The following is a 13,120-nucleotide window of genomic DNA, read 5'->3' as shown; positions in this document are numbered from 1 at the left end:
AGATACAGAGAGGAACTGAGACACTGAGACCCGGGGTCACACAGTAGCCATGTGGCAGAGCCAGTATTAGAACCCAGGTTCTCTGACCACCAGGCCCTGGCTCTTTCCACTAGCCATACTGCTTCTCAATTATGATGATTGATGTTGATGATGATGACGATGGTACCTTACTGATGCTCTTATCCATCAGTTATAGTATCTCTCTGACATTTCTGAGGCTGGGAGAAATGAAAATTTTGCAGAACTTCAACTGCAGAAGTAAAAGTGAAAGAACATCAGATACCCGTGAGTTCCACCGGGCCAACCTCATTTTTAGTTTTCAGCTAATTTTGATTCCAGTAATGCTACCTCAATACTATCACGTCAGCAGAGCTGTAGCTAGGTAGGCTGCTCCCTCAGAGATGCCCATCTCAACCCTACACTTCAAAGTTATCCCTTGGCAATACCCGGGACACTTCTGCAGGGTAAAGTGAGTTGAAAAAGCATCCACTGACCTGTGGCAGAATTATTTTAGGGGTGTAGGGAAGGGCAGGTCTATGCCAAGGATGTTCTCAGTGTGATTATGGCCAAAGCAATGTGGCCTAGTGGAAAGAGCATAGGCTGGGAGTCGGTGGACCTGGGTTCTCTGCTGGATTCAGTACCTGCTCTCCATCTTGCTTACACTGTGAGCCCTATGTGGGGCAGGGACTGTGTCAGACCCACTTATCTTGCATCCACCTCAGCGCTTAAGAAGCAGCATGAAGTATAGAAGCAGCATGGTGTAGTGCATAGAGCGCGGGCCTGCAGGTCAGAAGACCATGGGTTCTAATCCCGGCTCCTCCACTTGTCTGCTGTGTGACCTTGGTCATGTCACTTTACTTCTCTGTGCCTCAGTTACCTCATCTGTAAAATGGGGATTGAAGCTGGGAGCCCCACATGAGACAAGGACTGTGTCCAACCCAATTTGCATGTATCCATCTCGGCGCTTAGTACAGTGCTGGGCACATAATAAGCACTTAACAAATACCATGATTATTATCATTATTATTATTATTATTATTATTACGGTGCTTGGTAAATAGTAAGCGCTTAGCAAACGCTACAGTGATTATTATTAAAGACCATCTAGGGAAAGAGAGAATAGCTTTTAACAATGTGGGCAAGGATTTGTCCTGATTTCTCAACACCTCAACTCACAGAGTTTTGGCCTTGGTAGACAGGGCGAGCTGAAGACCAGCATCAGGGAACTCAGGAATAAGGAATTCTCTGCCATAGGCTCAGGAATAGTGTGACATGGCCCACTTTCAGAGGCCCCTTTTCCTTGGTTACTGTCCCCTTCTGCTGCATTCCATCTCCCTCCTTATCTTGCAAATCATCCGCTCACCCCTTGATCTCTGGGCCATTACATATGGCTCCTACAGCCCCACTCACGTCATTGCAGGACACCGATGCCCACTTGCTCCAAGACGAATGATAATAGCAATCTCTGGCCTGGACTCGAATCTTGGTTTCTTTGTGGCATTTGACATTAACTGAGGTCCCGTCCGCCATCAGGATCTAAAAGGTAAAAGCGGCATGACTAAAAGTTAAAAACCACATCAGAAGGCAGGAGTTTGCTCAGGGGGCGTCATCAGTGGTCCTCTTTCTGAAACGATCACACCACGAACACCTTCTGCTGCTCAGGCAGCTGTTCTCTCGACCATTTTGAAGTTCTTAACTCACTTAACTCATGAACATTTCCAAAAATGTTCACTGGGATTACGCCGGGGAACAATGGGAGGCCAGGGCGATGCCTAGGAGATATGGCCACCTACTGGCCTCGTTTTTGAAACACACCAAAATAACGATGTATTTATTTCCTCTTGCTTCTCCCGAGGAGAATAATAATAATAATAGTAATGGTATTTGTTAAGCGCTTACTATTTGCCAAGCACTGAGTATAGCTTTGACAAGTGGATTCCAATTCCAAACCCTACAACTCCAGCACGGCCCTGTAGAGGGGCAGAGACTGATGATCTGACAATCAAGACAATCATAGACGTTTTGGCTTTCGGCCCACATCAATCAATCAATCAATCATATTTATTGAGCGCTTACTGTGTGCAGAGCACTGTACTAAGCGCTTGGGAAGTACAAGTTGGCAACACATAGAGACAGTCCCTACCCAACAGTGGGCTCACAGTCTAGAAGGGGGAGACAGAGAACAAAACTAAACATATTAACAAAATAAAATAAATAGAATAGATATGTACAAGTAAAATAAATAAACAGAGTAATAAATATGTACAAACATATATACAGGTGCTGTGGGGAAGAGAAGGAGGTAAGACGGGGGATGGAGAGGGGGACGAGGGGGAGAGGAAGGAGTGGGATCAGTCTGGGATACATAATAGGAATGCTTAAAAACTTCCGTCTAGCAATAATCCTTGTGAAAAAAAAAAACAATCCAGCACTACATTTCTCTGATGCAACAGGTGTCATCCCATTAAGTGAGCTTCTGCATTAGGAACAATGTTGAGTGGAATTTTAAATCAATCAAAGTTTTAATTCCAGAAAGTTACTTCTACTGCATTATGTACATCTCCAAGAACCTAACTTGCTTCTAGGTAATAATCCTGGAATGGACAGAATAATAAAATAATAATAATGATTATGGTATTTGTTAAGCACTTACTATGTAGTGCAAAGCACTGTACTTCCGCAAACTATGTTCAAAGACTAAAAGTCTCTGCTTTGGAGGAGCACAAAAATGCAGGGAGTTTCTCATTTCAAACTTCAGAGGAAGATCATTTTGAAGGTGTTTGCCACTGGTATCAGTCGAAAGCACAGGTATTGGATTTTTATAGAGAGACAATGTCCAGATGTTGGTTGAACCAATTTCTGGTCCCTGTGTTCTATACAACAAGTTTGGAACGTGTCAGACTGGGGACATACTTATTAAGTAGCCTTATTAAGGTCACCTCCTCCAGGAGGACTCTTTCCTCTGGCTATGCACTTAGATCTGTGACCTTTGGGCATTTAATATTTGCCCATCCTTCAACTCCACAGCACTTATGTACATATCTGTGAATTATATTATAATAAATTATTTATATCAAAGTCAGTCTCCCCTTCGAGACTGAGCAAGGAATTTGTCTACCACCTCTGTACTCTCCCAAGCATTTAGTACACTGCTCTGCACACAATAAGGGCTCAGTAAATACCATTGATGATGACTGAGACATACCTTTTCTTTTTTGCCAGGAGTATGAATCTGAACTTGGAAAGTTAGAGAGAAATAGGAATGCGGGGTGCTCCAGCTCTGGGGGTATTCCCAGGTCACTTCCACAGGCTTATGACTGTTGGTGGAGGGTTTTAGCTGCAAGTTGGTAGGTGGATCTGGTTTGACTGAAGAAAAAGAAAATAAAATGTTAAAACTTTTCTGTCTTCTAGATAATTAGTGAGTGCATGTGTACTGAGACCAGCCTTGAGATTTAACTTTTGTTTGTAGGTCAAGTAGGGCAAGCACTCTGTGAGAACACCGATATCAGTGACAGAAAGAGAAGATTATTATTATTATTGTTATGATTTTATTTGTTAAGTGCTTACTCTGCATCAACCACTATTCTAAGTGCTGGGGTAGATACAATCAGGTCAGGTACCTGGTCACGTCAGGTCAGGTTAATCAGGTCAGGTACCGTTTCCGTACCAAATGGGGCTCACGGTCCAAGGGGGAGTGAGAACAGACATTGAACTCCCGTTTTACATATGAGGAAATGGAGGCAAAGGGAAGCTATGTGACTTGCCCAAGGTCATGCAGCAGGCAAGTGGGGGAGTCAGGATTAGAACCCAGGTCCTCTGACTCCCAGGGCACATTGCTCCTCATCTAGATGTTTCAGACATTTAAGGAAGCACAGTGAACAATTCCTGTTGCTCCAGCCTGACCCAAAACTTCCAGCAAAGTTCATAATCCAATGGAAGCTCATGAAACTTTTTCCTACTGGTAAATTCACAAGGTTAATCCCTCTAGCCATCTTTAAGAAAAAAGAAGGGAAATTCTTCATATTAGAATTAGGCTGATTAGAAAAAAAAAACGTTGTTGCTGAGGAGAAGCTCAACTAGTCAGTGAGACCTCAAGTTGCCCTTGAGAGGAAAATCTGACTGGAGGTGTTTTCCACTGATAGCAGGTAGTTCACAAGTTTGATTAAACCCCTATAGATAAGAGAACCAGCAATAAGCACTAATAAAGTCTCCTTTCTCATAACCTTCCTGAGCAGATGTTATATACCTCAAACTCTCAGATTGACGTGACCACAGGAACAAAGCAAATGGAAATTCTTCTGAAAACTTACTAATATCCCTGATGAAAAACTTGCTGGTGTAGTTTTCGTATTTATTTTTCTCAATAGCATCAAGGACAACTTTAATCGGCTGGCTTTCTTCAGCATACATGCAGAAGCTCACTTGGCACTCGGCTGTGTATTCGTTGTATTCCTTGACTCCTACTAGGACTTTTTCTTCACTAAGCAAAGGCTGTCCACATGTTACTCCTTGGGAGACGGAGGAGCTGAAATGAAACCCAGAGGTGGAAATGAAAATAGAGAAGTAAACTGGGGCTGCAGTAGAAGTAACTTCGTTCTGGTTATCAGCCAGAGTAATAATTTCTATCTCAGTTTGAATTTCTCTTCGTGTTATGCTCAAAGGGTCCCCAGTGAGATGAAATGGAGTGTAGTGAGGGCTTGCAATTGAGCACAGGCACATGTGCCCTAAGCCTAAGAGAGGACATGTAGACTTTGCATCTCATTTCTAAGTCCTCTTTTATTCAGTTTGCATGGAAGTTAGGATTGGAAGATAATTCGGTGTAATTGTCTTCTGGTAAACGTGCCTATACTAGTGCCAAGTTAGCCGAAGGAAAGAGGGGAGTGGCTAGGAAGGGTTGGCAGTGACAATGCTAATTTGGGTGAAGATTTCTGTGGGACCCTGAGACTTTTTGAAGCCTTCTTCAAAGCTTTTATTTTGACTAATCACTCTCAGCTTCTGTTTTGCCTCTTCTTTGTTCCTAAAGGTGTCATGAGCATTGATGATGCTTTCTGGGTTGCTGGGGGATGGGAAAGACTTTTGAGAAATCAAACAGTATTATCTGTTCGAGCACTTACTGTGTGCAGAGCATTTGGAAGAGTAGAATTGAATTAGTAGACATGATCCCTATCCTCAAGGAGTTTGTAGTTTATTTAACCAACTACACACTACACAGTAAGACACTCGGTTTGACATGGCTATTTCCCACAGGCTCTCATTTGCCTTTAATGTTCAGACTCTTCTCACACTTTGAAAGCGAAAAGTGTCAATTAGAAACAATGCTGGGTTTAACCTCTTGGTTTCTTACTTTTAGGTCACCCAATCTGAAAAGAAGATGGAGATAGAAACAGTCATACTTACTCCTTACTGCCCTTGATGGTGAATTTCAAATCCATACTCCTGACATCTGTCAGCCACGAGCATGTGAAAGCACCAGAATAACTCTTGGCTTCACATTTTAAAAATGTCTTGATTTTGGGTTCTGGAGTTGAAAAGAAACAAAACATGGAAGTATTTTTGTAATATACTGATTATAGAGGTCAACTTGTCACAAATATTGAATCACTCCTTTTGCTACGAGCCTTGGAAATGAGCTAAATTTTGATGTGACCCAAAGTGGAATCTGGAAAAGTCACTGTGTATGTGGTCTAGGCCTAGATTGTAGTCCCAGCCATTGTGAATCTGATATATGGCTTTGGAAAAATCAGTTGATCTTTCTGAGCTTCGGTTTCTTTATGTATAAAATAGGGATAACACCTGTCCTTTTGTGAAACAATTCATGTGAAAGTTCTTTCAAAAAATGAAAGCATGGTATCAACTTAAAATATCACCCATGAATTTGCAGGGAACTTTCTACCAAAGAGCACGGGCCTGGGAATCAGAAAGTCACAAGTTCTAATCCCAGCTCCACCACTTGTCTTGTGTGTGACCTTGGGCAAGTTACTTCACTTCTCTGGGCCTCAGTTCTCTCTTCTGTAAAATGGGGATTGAGACTGTGAGCCCCACGTGAGATGAGGATTCTGTCCAACCTGATTTGCATGATTAAGCGCTTAGTACAGTGCTCTGCACATAGTAAGCGCTCAATAAATACGATTGATTGATTGATTTGCATGTACCCACCCCAGCAATTAGTACAGTGCCTGGCACATAGGAAGCGCTTAACAAATAATCATTATTATTAACCAATCATTGAAAGGGACTATATGCAGCATCCTGAAAATCAGCATGGCCTAGTAGAAAGATCATAAACCTGAGAGTCATAGGACCTGGGATCTAATCATGGTTCTGTCGCTTGCTGCATGACCTTAGACAAGTCATTTTACTTCTGAGTGCCTCAGTTTCCTCAACTGAAAAATGGAGATTCTAAGCCTGTTCTCCCTTCCCCTTAGGCTATAAGCCCCTGGTGGAACAGTGACTGTGTCTGTCCTAATTATTTTGCATCTACCTCAGAAATCGGTGTAGTGCCTTGCACATAATAGGTGCTTAACAAATATTATTATTATTATTACTACTAGAATTTATAAAGGTGCTTAACAAATATTATTATTATTATTACTACTAGATTTATAAATTCTCACCAGCTGCAGACTCTATTTTCTCCGCCTTGCCCTAGTGCCAGCAGGTCACAACCTAGGCTCTCTGGGCTGCGTCCTGTGGTTGCCCTCTCCGCTGCCCGTCAGCTTCCCTGTTTTGAATTATTCGCATCTCTCTTCTCCTCTCTAGTGGTTAGAGTGGTTAATTGGCTGTAAGCATGTTTTTATGATTTGCATCTTCTAAGATGACTTCCCAATAACAATAAGTTAGGCAGATACACATTTTGTCTTTGAGTATAATCAATTTTAACACTGTTTAAGGGATTCCTAAGGTGTGTTTCCAACATATAAGCATCTATTGACTGATAATTCACCAGTCCAAATAAGCACAAGCAAGAGAATACTTCGATTTTCTGTGACTTATTTTCCTTATTTGTTTACCACTGCCTGCGTAGGGGAACAGAGCATTAAGAATTTCATTACCTTTCCAGTCCTTTAAAATATCGGTGGATCCAATTCCTTCTTCTTTCTTGTGGATCAGCAGAAATGAGTGGCCCACCACCTCCTCTCCATGCCAACAGGAGTAGTTTCCAGCTTCCACAAATTCTTTGACTTGAACAGTCAATGTCTTGCCGGTTCCCAAGAGCTTGCTGTTTTGGCCTAATGTCCAGGTGACATCCTCTTCAGATGAATCACACGTGAGCTCCACCTCTTCAGCTGCGGCATCAGGATGCCAATCTGACTCTACAACATAAACTGAGAATCACAAGAAATGAGTCTTGTGGAGCTCTCACGTAAGTGACTGACTACCCATCAATCAATCGTATATACTGAGCACTTAATGTGTGCAGGGCACTGTACTAAGAGTTAAGAGAGTACAACACAACAATATAACAGATACATTCCCTGCCCAGATGACTCAAATCCAAGGTTCTAGTAAGAAGGGACCTCCATGCTTAAATGGTAGCTTTATGGTAGAAATTGAAAGAATCCAAACGTGCATTCCATGACTGGAAAAGAGTGACCCATTCCTTTCCCGCCTCTTTTTTGGCATGAATCTACTAGTATTGTTTTCAATCATGGATCAAGCCTTGTCTTCCCGGATCAGGTCCCAGTGAAGGACTGTTGTGGAAATAATGCGTGATGGGAAGTACAGAGAAATAGTTATAGGATCATCAGTCAAGTTCCCTCTTTCTACAATTCATTTAACAGAATAATTTATAGCAATGTAATTCTAGAATCAGTTGCTGTCAGTTCCTCCATGCAGAGCCCTTTATAGGTATATGGATCAACAGTGATAGCATGGTAGTACATCATTGAGAGACTAAGGTAGAGATCTAGGGCTAAGGTACCTGCCCTCTGATGATGAGAGACAGACAAAGTTTGACACAATTGGAGGGCTAATGTCTTCTTTTTTTACGATATTTATTAAGCACTTACTATGTGCCAGGCACTGTTCTAAATCCTGGAGTAAATACGAAATAAACAGGTTAGACACAGTCCATGTTCCACAGGGGACTCACAGTCTTAATCAACATTTTACACATGAAGCAACTGAAGAACAGAGAAGCTAATTGAGTCCAAGGCCACAAAGAATACAAATGGTGGAGCTGGGATTAGAGCCCAGGTCCTTCAGACTTCCAAGCCTTAGGAGAGTACAATATAAGTAAGCACTTAGGAGGGTACAATATAACAATCAACAGACACATTCCCTGCCCACAGTGAGCTTATGCTGCTTCTCTTTTTCAATATTTGAGATGGCCCATAAAATGTCTTTGTAGTGAGTCACGATCCGTTCCCTGCTGAGCTTCCTAAAAGAAAGGATAACACTCCTGAATTGGCCCTGAGGTTGGAGGGGTCAGACCATATTTTCTGCTTCACCCATCTGCTGGCCCAAAGTGGGACAGGGCCATTAGTTTCTTATGGGCAGGGATCGTTTCTACCAACTCTTTTGTATTGTACTTTCCCAAGCACTTAGTACAGTGCTCTGCAAACAGTAAGCACTCAATAAATACCATCGATTAATGTCATGTTCTCTGCTTCACTGGCCTTCTACTCCAGCTGGAGAGTGGGACTTGGTGTCACAATGGAGCAGAGGGTGGATGAAGCAGGGTCTTGTTAAATATTTAGAAAGTTTGTAATTTCTTCTGTTACCAGACTAGGTACTGAAGAGACAATGGAGATAGAGACAGGGGTATCACAGGCTATTTCAGTCTTGAATGTTTAAATGTTAATTGTTTCTGTGTTTGCCTTCTCCCCTAGATTGTAAACTCCCTATGGGCCGGGTTTGTCTTCAATCTTATATTTTAAATGTCCTAGTACAGCGTTTTACTATATAAGTGTTATACTGTATATATAAAGTAGGAGCTAAGTAAGTGCATATATAAATAAATGCCCCCAAATCATACAGAATCAGAAGAATGGATCAACTTACCATTTTTCTCCAGTTCCCATTTGGCTGCAAGTGGAGTTGCCAACAAAACCAAAGAAAATATGGACAAGAACAGCTGTTGATGATGCATCTAAGGATAAGAGAGTAAGGATAAGAGAGCTTGGAAACAACATATATTCTTTTAAATTGTTTTTTCCTCCAATCACGCTGGCACTGGCTTACTATTCAAGCATGTTATAGCACTTCCAACACATCAGGTATTTGAAACAAATGAACTGGTACACTAGCCAGCTGCAGATAGTAAGTAAGATAAGCAGTCACTTCAGGGCAGCATGCATTAGGGGGAACTGTATGCCTTCTGTCCCTCCCAAGATGACCACTGCTGAATTTAAGATGATTCCAAAACCAGAGCCCTCATCAAGATGGCTGATACTCAAGCGCCGAATTCTGACAACCCAAAGCATCAGCGAAGGCAGGGACAGGTCAGGCTCTCTCTGGAGAAAAGTCCTGGGCAGACTTTCATTTGGCATTATAAAAGCTGTGTGTCCAGTGTTCCCCAGGCAGCCTAACATAATGGCATCACTGAACAGGAAGGGCGAGGGAAAGGGGCACAACTTTTTCCCCACCTCAGGGTGGCTAACGTCTGAAGCCATCCTTGGATGTATCGGGAAAAAAAGCTGACTTCCAAACACTTCAAAAACCCAGAGCACAAATTGCAAGTGCAAACACAAATCATAAAGATATTGTTTTGTCCACATAAAAATCGCTGGAAAAATAAAATAATAGAAAATAGGAAGATTAATTCCAATTAGTTTCAATTCAAGAATATTAACCGAATATCCTTTGAATGAGGTGGGATGAGAGGAAATGGCTTTTTTTTCAGGGCAAAAAAAGTGAAGCAATCTAGACAGCAGGTCCCTTCCAGGTGAAGTAGAAATAGGAGTATGGTGACTTGGGATGATTGTGGCTGTATAATGCAAGATCCTTGTGCTACATTGTGGAGGCACTGAAGATTCCATAGCACTTTCCCAACAGCAGGGATTTTCCCTTAGGTCATTAGCTAAAATTTCCCCTCTTACAGCTGTAGTCCCAATCTAAGACTGACTGCCACTTATTTCATTTCTGAATGGTATGTGTTTGCATGGTGAAGCCGGATGCATATAGCCTGCGAAACACCCTAAAAGACATATAGAGGTATTGACACTTGTACTTTCCAAGCACTTAGAACAGTGCTCTACACACAGTAAGCGCTCAATAAATAGGATTGAATGAATGAATGAACACTTTAGTAACAGTGGTAATGATAAGAACATAAAAAATGGCAATCTGGGAAATACAATTTGTCTTTTCAACCTACTGAAGTTTAGTTACTACCACTGATGAGTCCTTGGGACTGTAGTAGGTCCCTTGTAGCTTGATGAAAAGGAATGTGTATCCTCAGGAATCAGGATCCCACCCAAGGTTGAAGGGGAGACATTCAAGTTGACCCAATACTGACATACTAATGCCAGCTTATCTGGTATTCTCTTTAGGTAAAGAATTGCCCAAATTGATTGTAGAGTTGGAGTCAGGATATAGACCCTGAAGTTCAGATTCCTCAGAAGTCCACACTCCATTTCAAAATAATCTTAAAGAATGTGGTTGCATAATAATAATAATAATAAGAAGAAGAATGATGGCATTTGTTAAGTGCTTAGTATGTGCAAAGCACTGTCCTAAGCACTGGGCATCTATCCTCTATTCCAAATTTCCTTGAAAAAAAGTAATAAAAGTGATTTTTTAAAAGTATTTTACTTCCCCAATACTTTGAGATGTGGGGAGAAAAAGCATCAGGTATTGCTTCAAATTCCCATCCCTAGCCTGATTTGCTATTCAAATACAAATGGTATATGTGTAAGGTTGCCTTTACCGTATACAAACGATAGTTGTTAGCATTTTGTACCCTTTAGAGATGAGTAAAAGAGGGTATTACTAGTATGAGGACACTAGTTCTGTTTTTTTTTTTTTTAAAAAAAAGCTTTCCATTCGGTTAAACCTAATTTTCTCTCCTTTAATTTAAATCTGCAGTGGGAAATCTTTAATATTTCTTCCCACATTTTGCATTTCATTTCATTTCTCTAAGCCAAAAAACTATTACATGGGAATTTTGATCATTTTATTAAGGGGCCTGAAAGACATTCTGTACATGAAAAAAATGCCTTAAATACAAGTAATAAAATTATCACTATATAACACTAGGGTTTAAAAGTGTTTACATTTCCTAGCCCAAAGTATTGGGAATGTAAATAATATGAAAAAAGGTAACAAGCAGGCAGGGTCTCCCCATCCTTCGTTGAAGTAAGAACATTGAAAATGATGGGAAATTTTGCCACTTAAAAACACACTCTTCTGTATATTTAATGTAAAATAGAAAAAAGAAGATTTAGCACCAGGAGAGCTCTGCCACTCATTTGCTTCTATATACCTTCCCTTAGGTGAATATAAAATAACACACAAAAACCACTCACTCCCAGGTAAATAATACAGTGTAAGACTTTATGTGGACCTGAAGATCTCACAAGTAAAAATCATATTAGGATCACAGATTTTACAGGTGCAAATCAGTATGTCTACCATTCGTAACAAGCTACTTTTGAAATGATGATGCTTTAAGAAATCAGTTACAATTTTTTCGGCCTCATTCTCATTTCCTTGCATCACCTCCTTTGGTTCTCCTGAGGGGTGTCCAATCGCCCTCATTCAACATTTATCTTTCCGAGACAGTCCAGTGAAAAAGAGTCTTCTTACCTTGTCCTGGGCCTGCGCCTCGCTAGCTGGTGAAGCTATTCGAATGAAAGCTCTTCGAGTGTCTCTTACTTCTAGTCTATTTGCCAAGTGCCTAGTTCAGTGCTCCGTGTCCAGTAGGCACTTAATGAATGCTGTTGAAGATGTTGCTGCTCTTGATGGTGGGTGGATAGTGGGTTACTTTTATATGGAAACTCAAACGTGAAACTAAATAATTCCAAGTTGCAACACTGAAAAAAAAAATACTCAGAAACCTCTGGGGATTTCAAGCAGTTCCTTTTTGTTTGTATCGATGGGTTACTGATGAGGCAGACTATAGGCATCAAAATCCCAGGTAACCAAATAAGAGGAAACTGTCGGATGACCTATAGCCCATTTCTTCTCCGTTTTTCTTCGGGTGGAGAAGGAAGAGATGGGATGAGTGGGGAAGGGATAAGGGAAAGAGAGGGGAAACTAAAAGGTTTAAGGGCTGATTAAGCGCTTAGTACAGTGCTCTGCACACAGTAAGCACTCAATAAATACGATTGAATGAATTTATCGACAGGGGGACAACTAGAGAGGCACAGACTTAGAAAGATGAAAACCCCAAGAGAACATCAGGCAGAGCCTTAGTTTAACAATAGCTAAGAAGCAGGATGGGGAAGCAGCATGGCTCAGTGGAAAGAGGCTTTGGAGTCAGAGGTCGTGGGTTCAAATCCCGGCTCCGCCACTTGTCTGCTGTGTGACTTTGGGCAAGTCACTTAACTTCTCCGGGCCTCAGTTCCCTCATCTGTAAAATAGGGATGAAGACTGTGAGCCCCACGTGGGACAGCCTCATTACCTTGTATCTACCCCAGCGCTTAGAACAGTGCTTGGCACATAGTAAGCGCTTAACAAATACCAACATCATTATTATTATTAATAGCTAAGGATGAGGTGGAGAAAGGGGATACGAAGCAGCCGGCTGCTATGCCCATACGTACGCTCGAGGAGGATGGGGAGGAGGGTCGTGGAAGGGAAGGTATTTCCTAGTGGAAATAAGCATGCCCAACACCCAATCTGTCATGTAACCTATCATATCATGTCACAGGGGGTCTTTAACGTGTCGGCCACAGATCTGTGGTCCGCTGCTTCTCTGAAAGACGTTCCTACTCATGGTGCAGAGGCGGTCCACAGGACTGTATATGTTGCCAACTTGTACTTCCCAAGCACTTAGTCCAGTGCTCTGCACACAGTAAGTGCTCAATCAATACGATTGATTGATTGACCCCGGCTCCCCCCACGCGCGCGCACACCCACATAGCCACACACATTCATTCCATCGTATTTATTAAGCGCTTACTGTGTGCAGAGCACTGTACTGAGCGCTTGGGAAAGCACAATACAACAATAAGCA

At 41.7% G+C, this 13,120-nt stretch overlaps 1 protein-coding gene across 1 annotated transcript; it reads right to left on the bottom strand.

Annotated features, from left to right (window-relative positions):
• Window positions 1-358: 358 nt before the first annotated feature.
• IL12B (interleukin 12B) lies at window positions 359-9,091 on the bottom strand. Its single transcript, XM_038771682.1, has 7 exons — window positions 9,004-9,091; window positions 7,053-7,325; window positions 5,398-5,518; window positions 4,311-4,525; window positions 3,206-3,366; window positions 1,364-1,536; window positions 359-494 (listed from the first exon to the last, which is right to left on the bottom strand). The coding sequence occupies exons 1-7, from the start codon at window positions 9,089-9,091 to the stop codon at window positions 359-361; spliced, it is 1,167 nt and encodes a 388-aa protein (XP_038627610.1).
• Between the last annotated feature and the right edge of the window lie 4,029 nt (window positions 9,092-13,120).

Source organism: Tachyglossus aculeatus, chromosome X1 (assembly GCF_015852505.1).
Source record: "Tachyglossus aculeatus isolate mTacAcu1 chromosome X1, mTacAcu1.pri, whole genome shotgun sequence".
NCBI lineage: Eukaryota > Metazoa > Chordata > Mammalia > Monotremata > Tachyglossidae > Tachyglossus > Tachyglossus aculeatus.
Note: the sequence above shows the minus strand (reverse complement) of the source record. Positions and strands in the feature narration are given on the sequence as shown.

Excerpts from the sequence above, each read along its gene's own strand:
- IL12B (XM_038771682.1), bottom strand. The coding sequence starts at position 9,091 with ATGCATCATCAACAGCTGTTCTTGTCCATATTTTCTTTGGTTTTGTTG. Across the intron at positions 7,326-9,003 it reads ATGGGAACTGGAGAAAAATG|TTTATGTTGTAGAGTCAGAT; the intron begins GTAAGTTGATCC and ends TGTGATTCTCAG. Across the intron at positions 495-1,363 it reads AATGGCCCAGAGATCAAGGG|GTCAGTGGATGCTTTTTCAA; the intron begins GTGAGCGGATGA and ends ATTCTGCCACAG.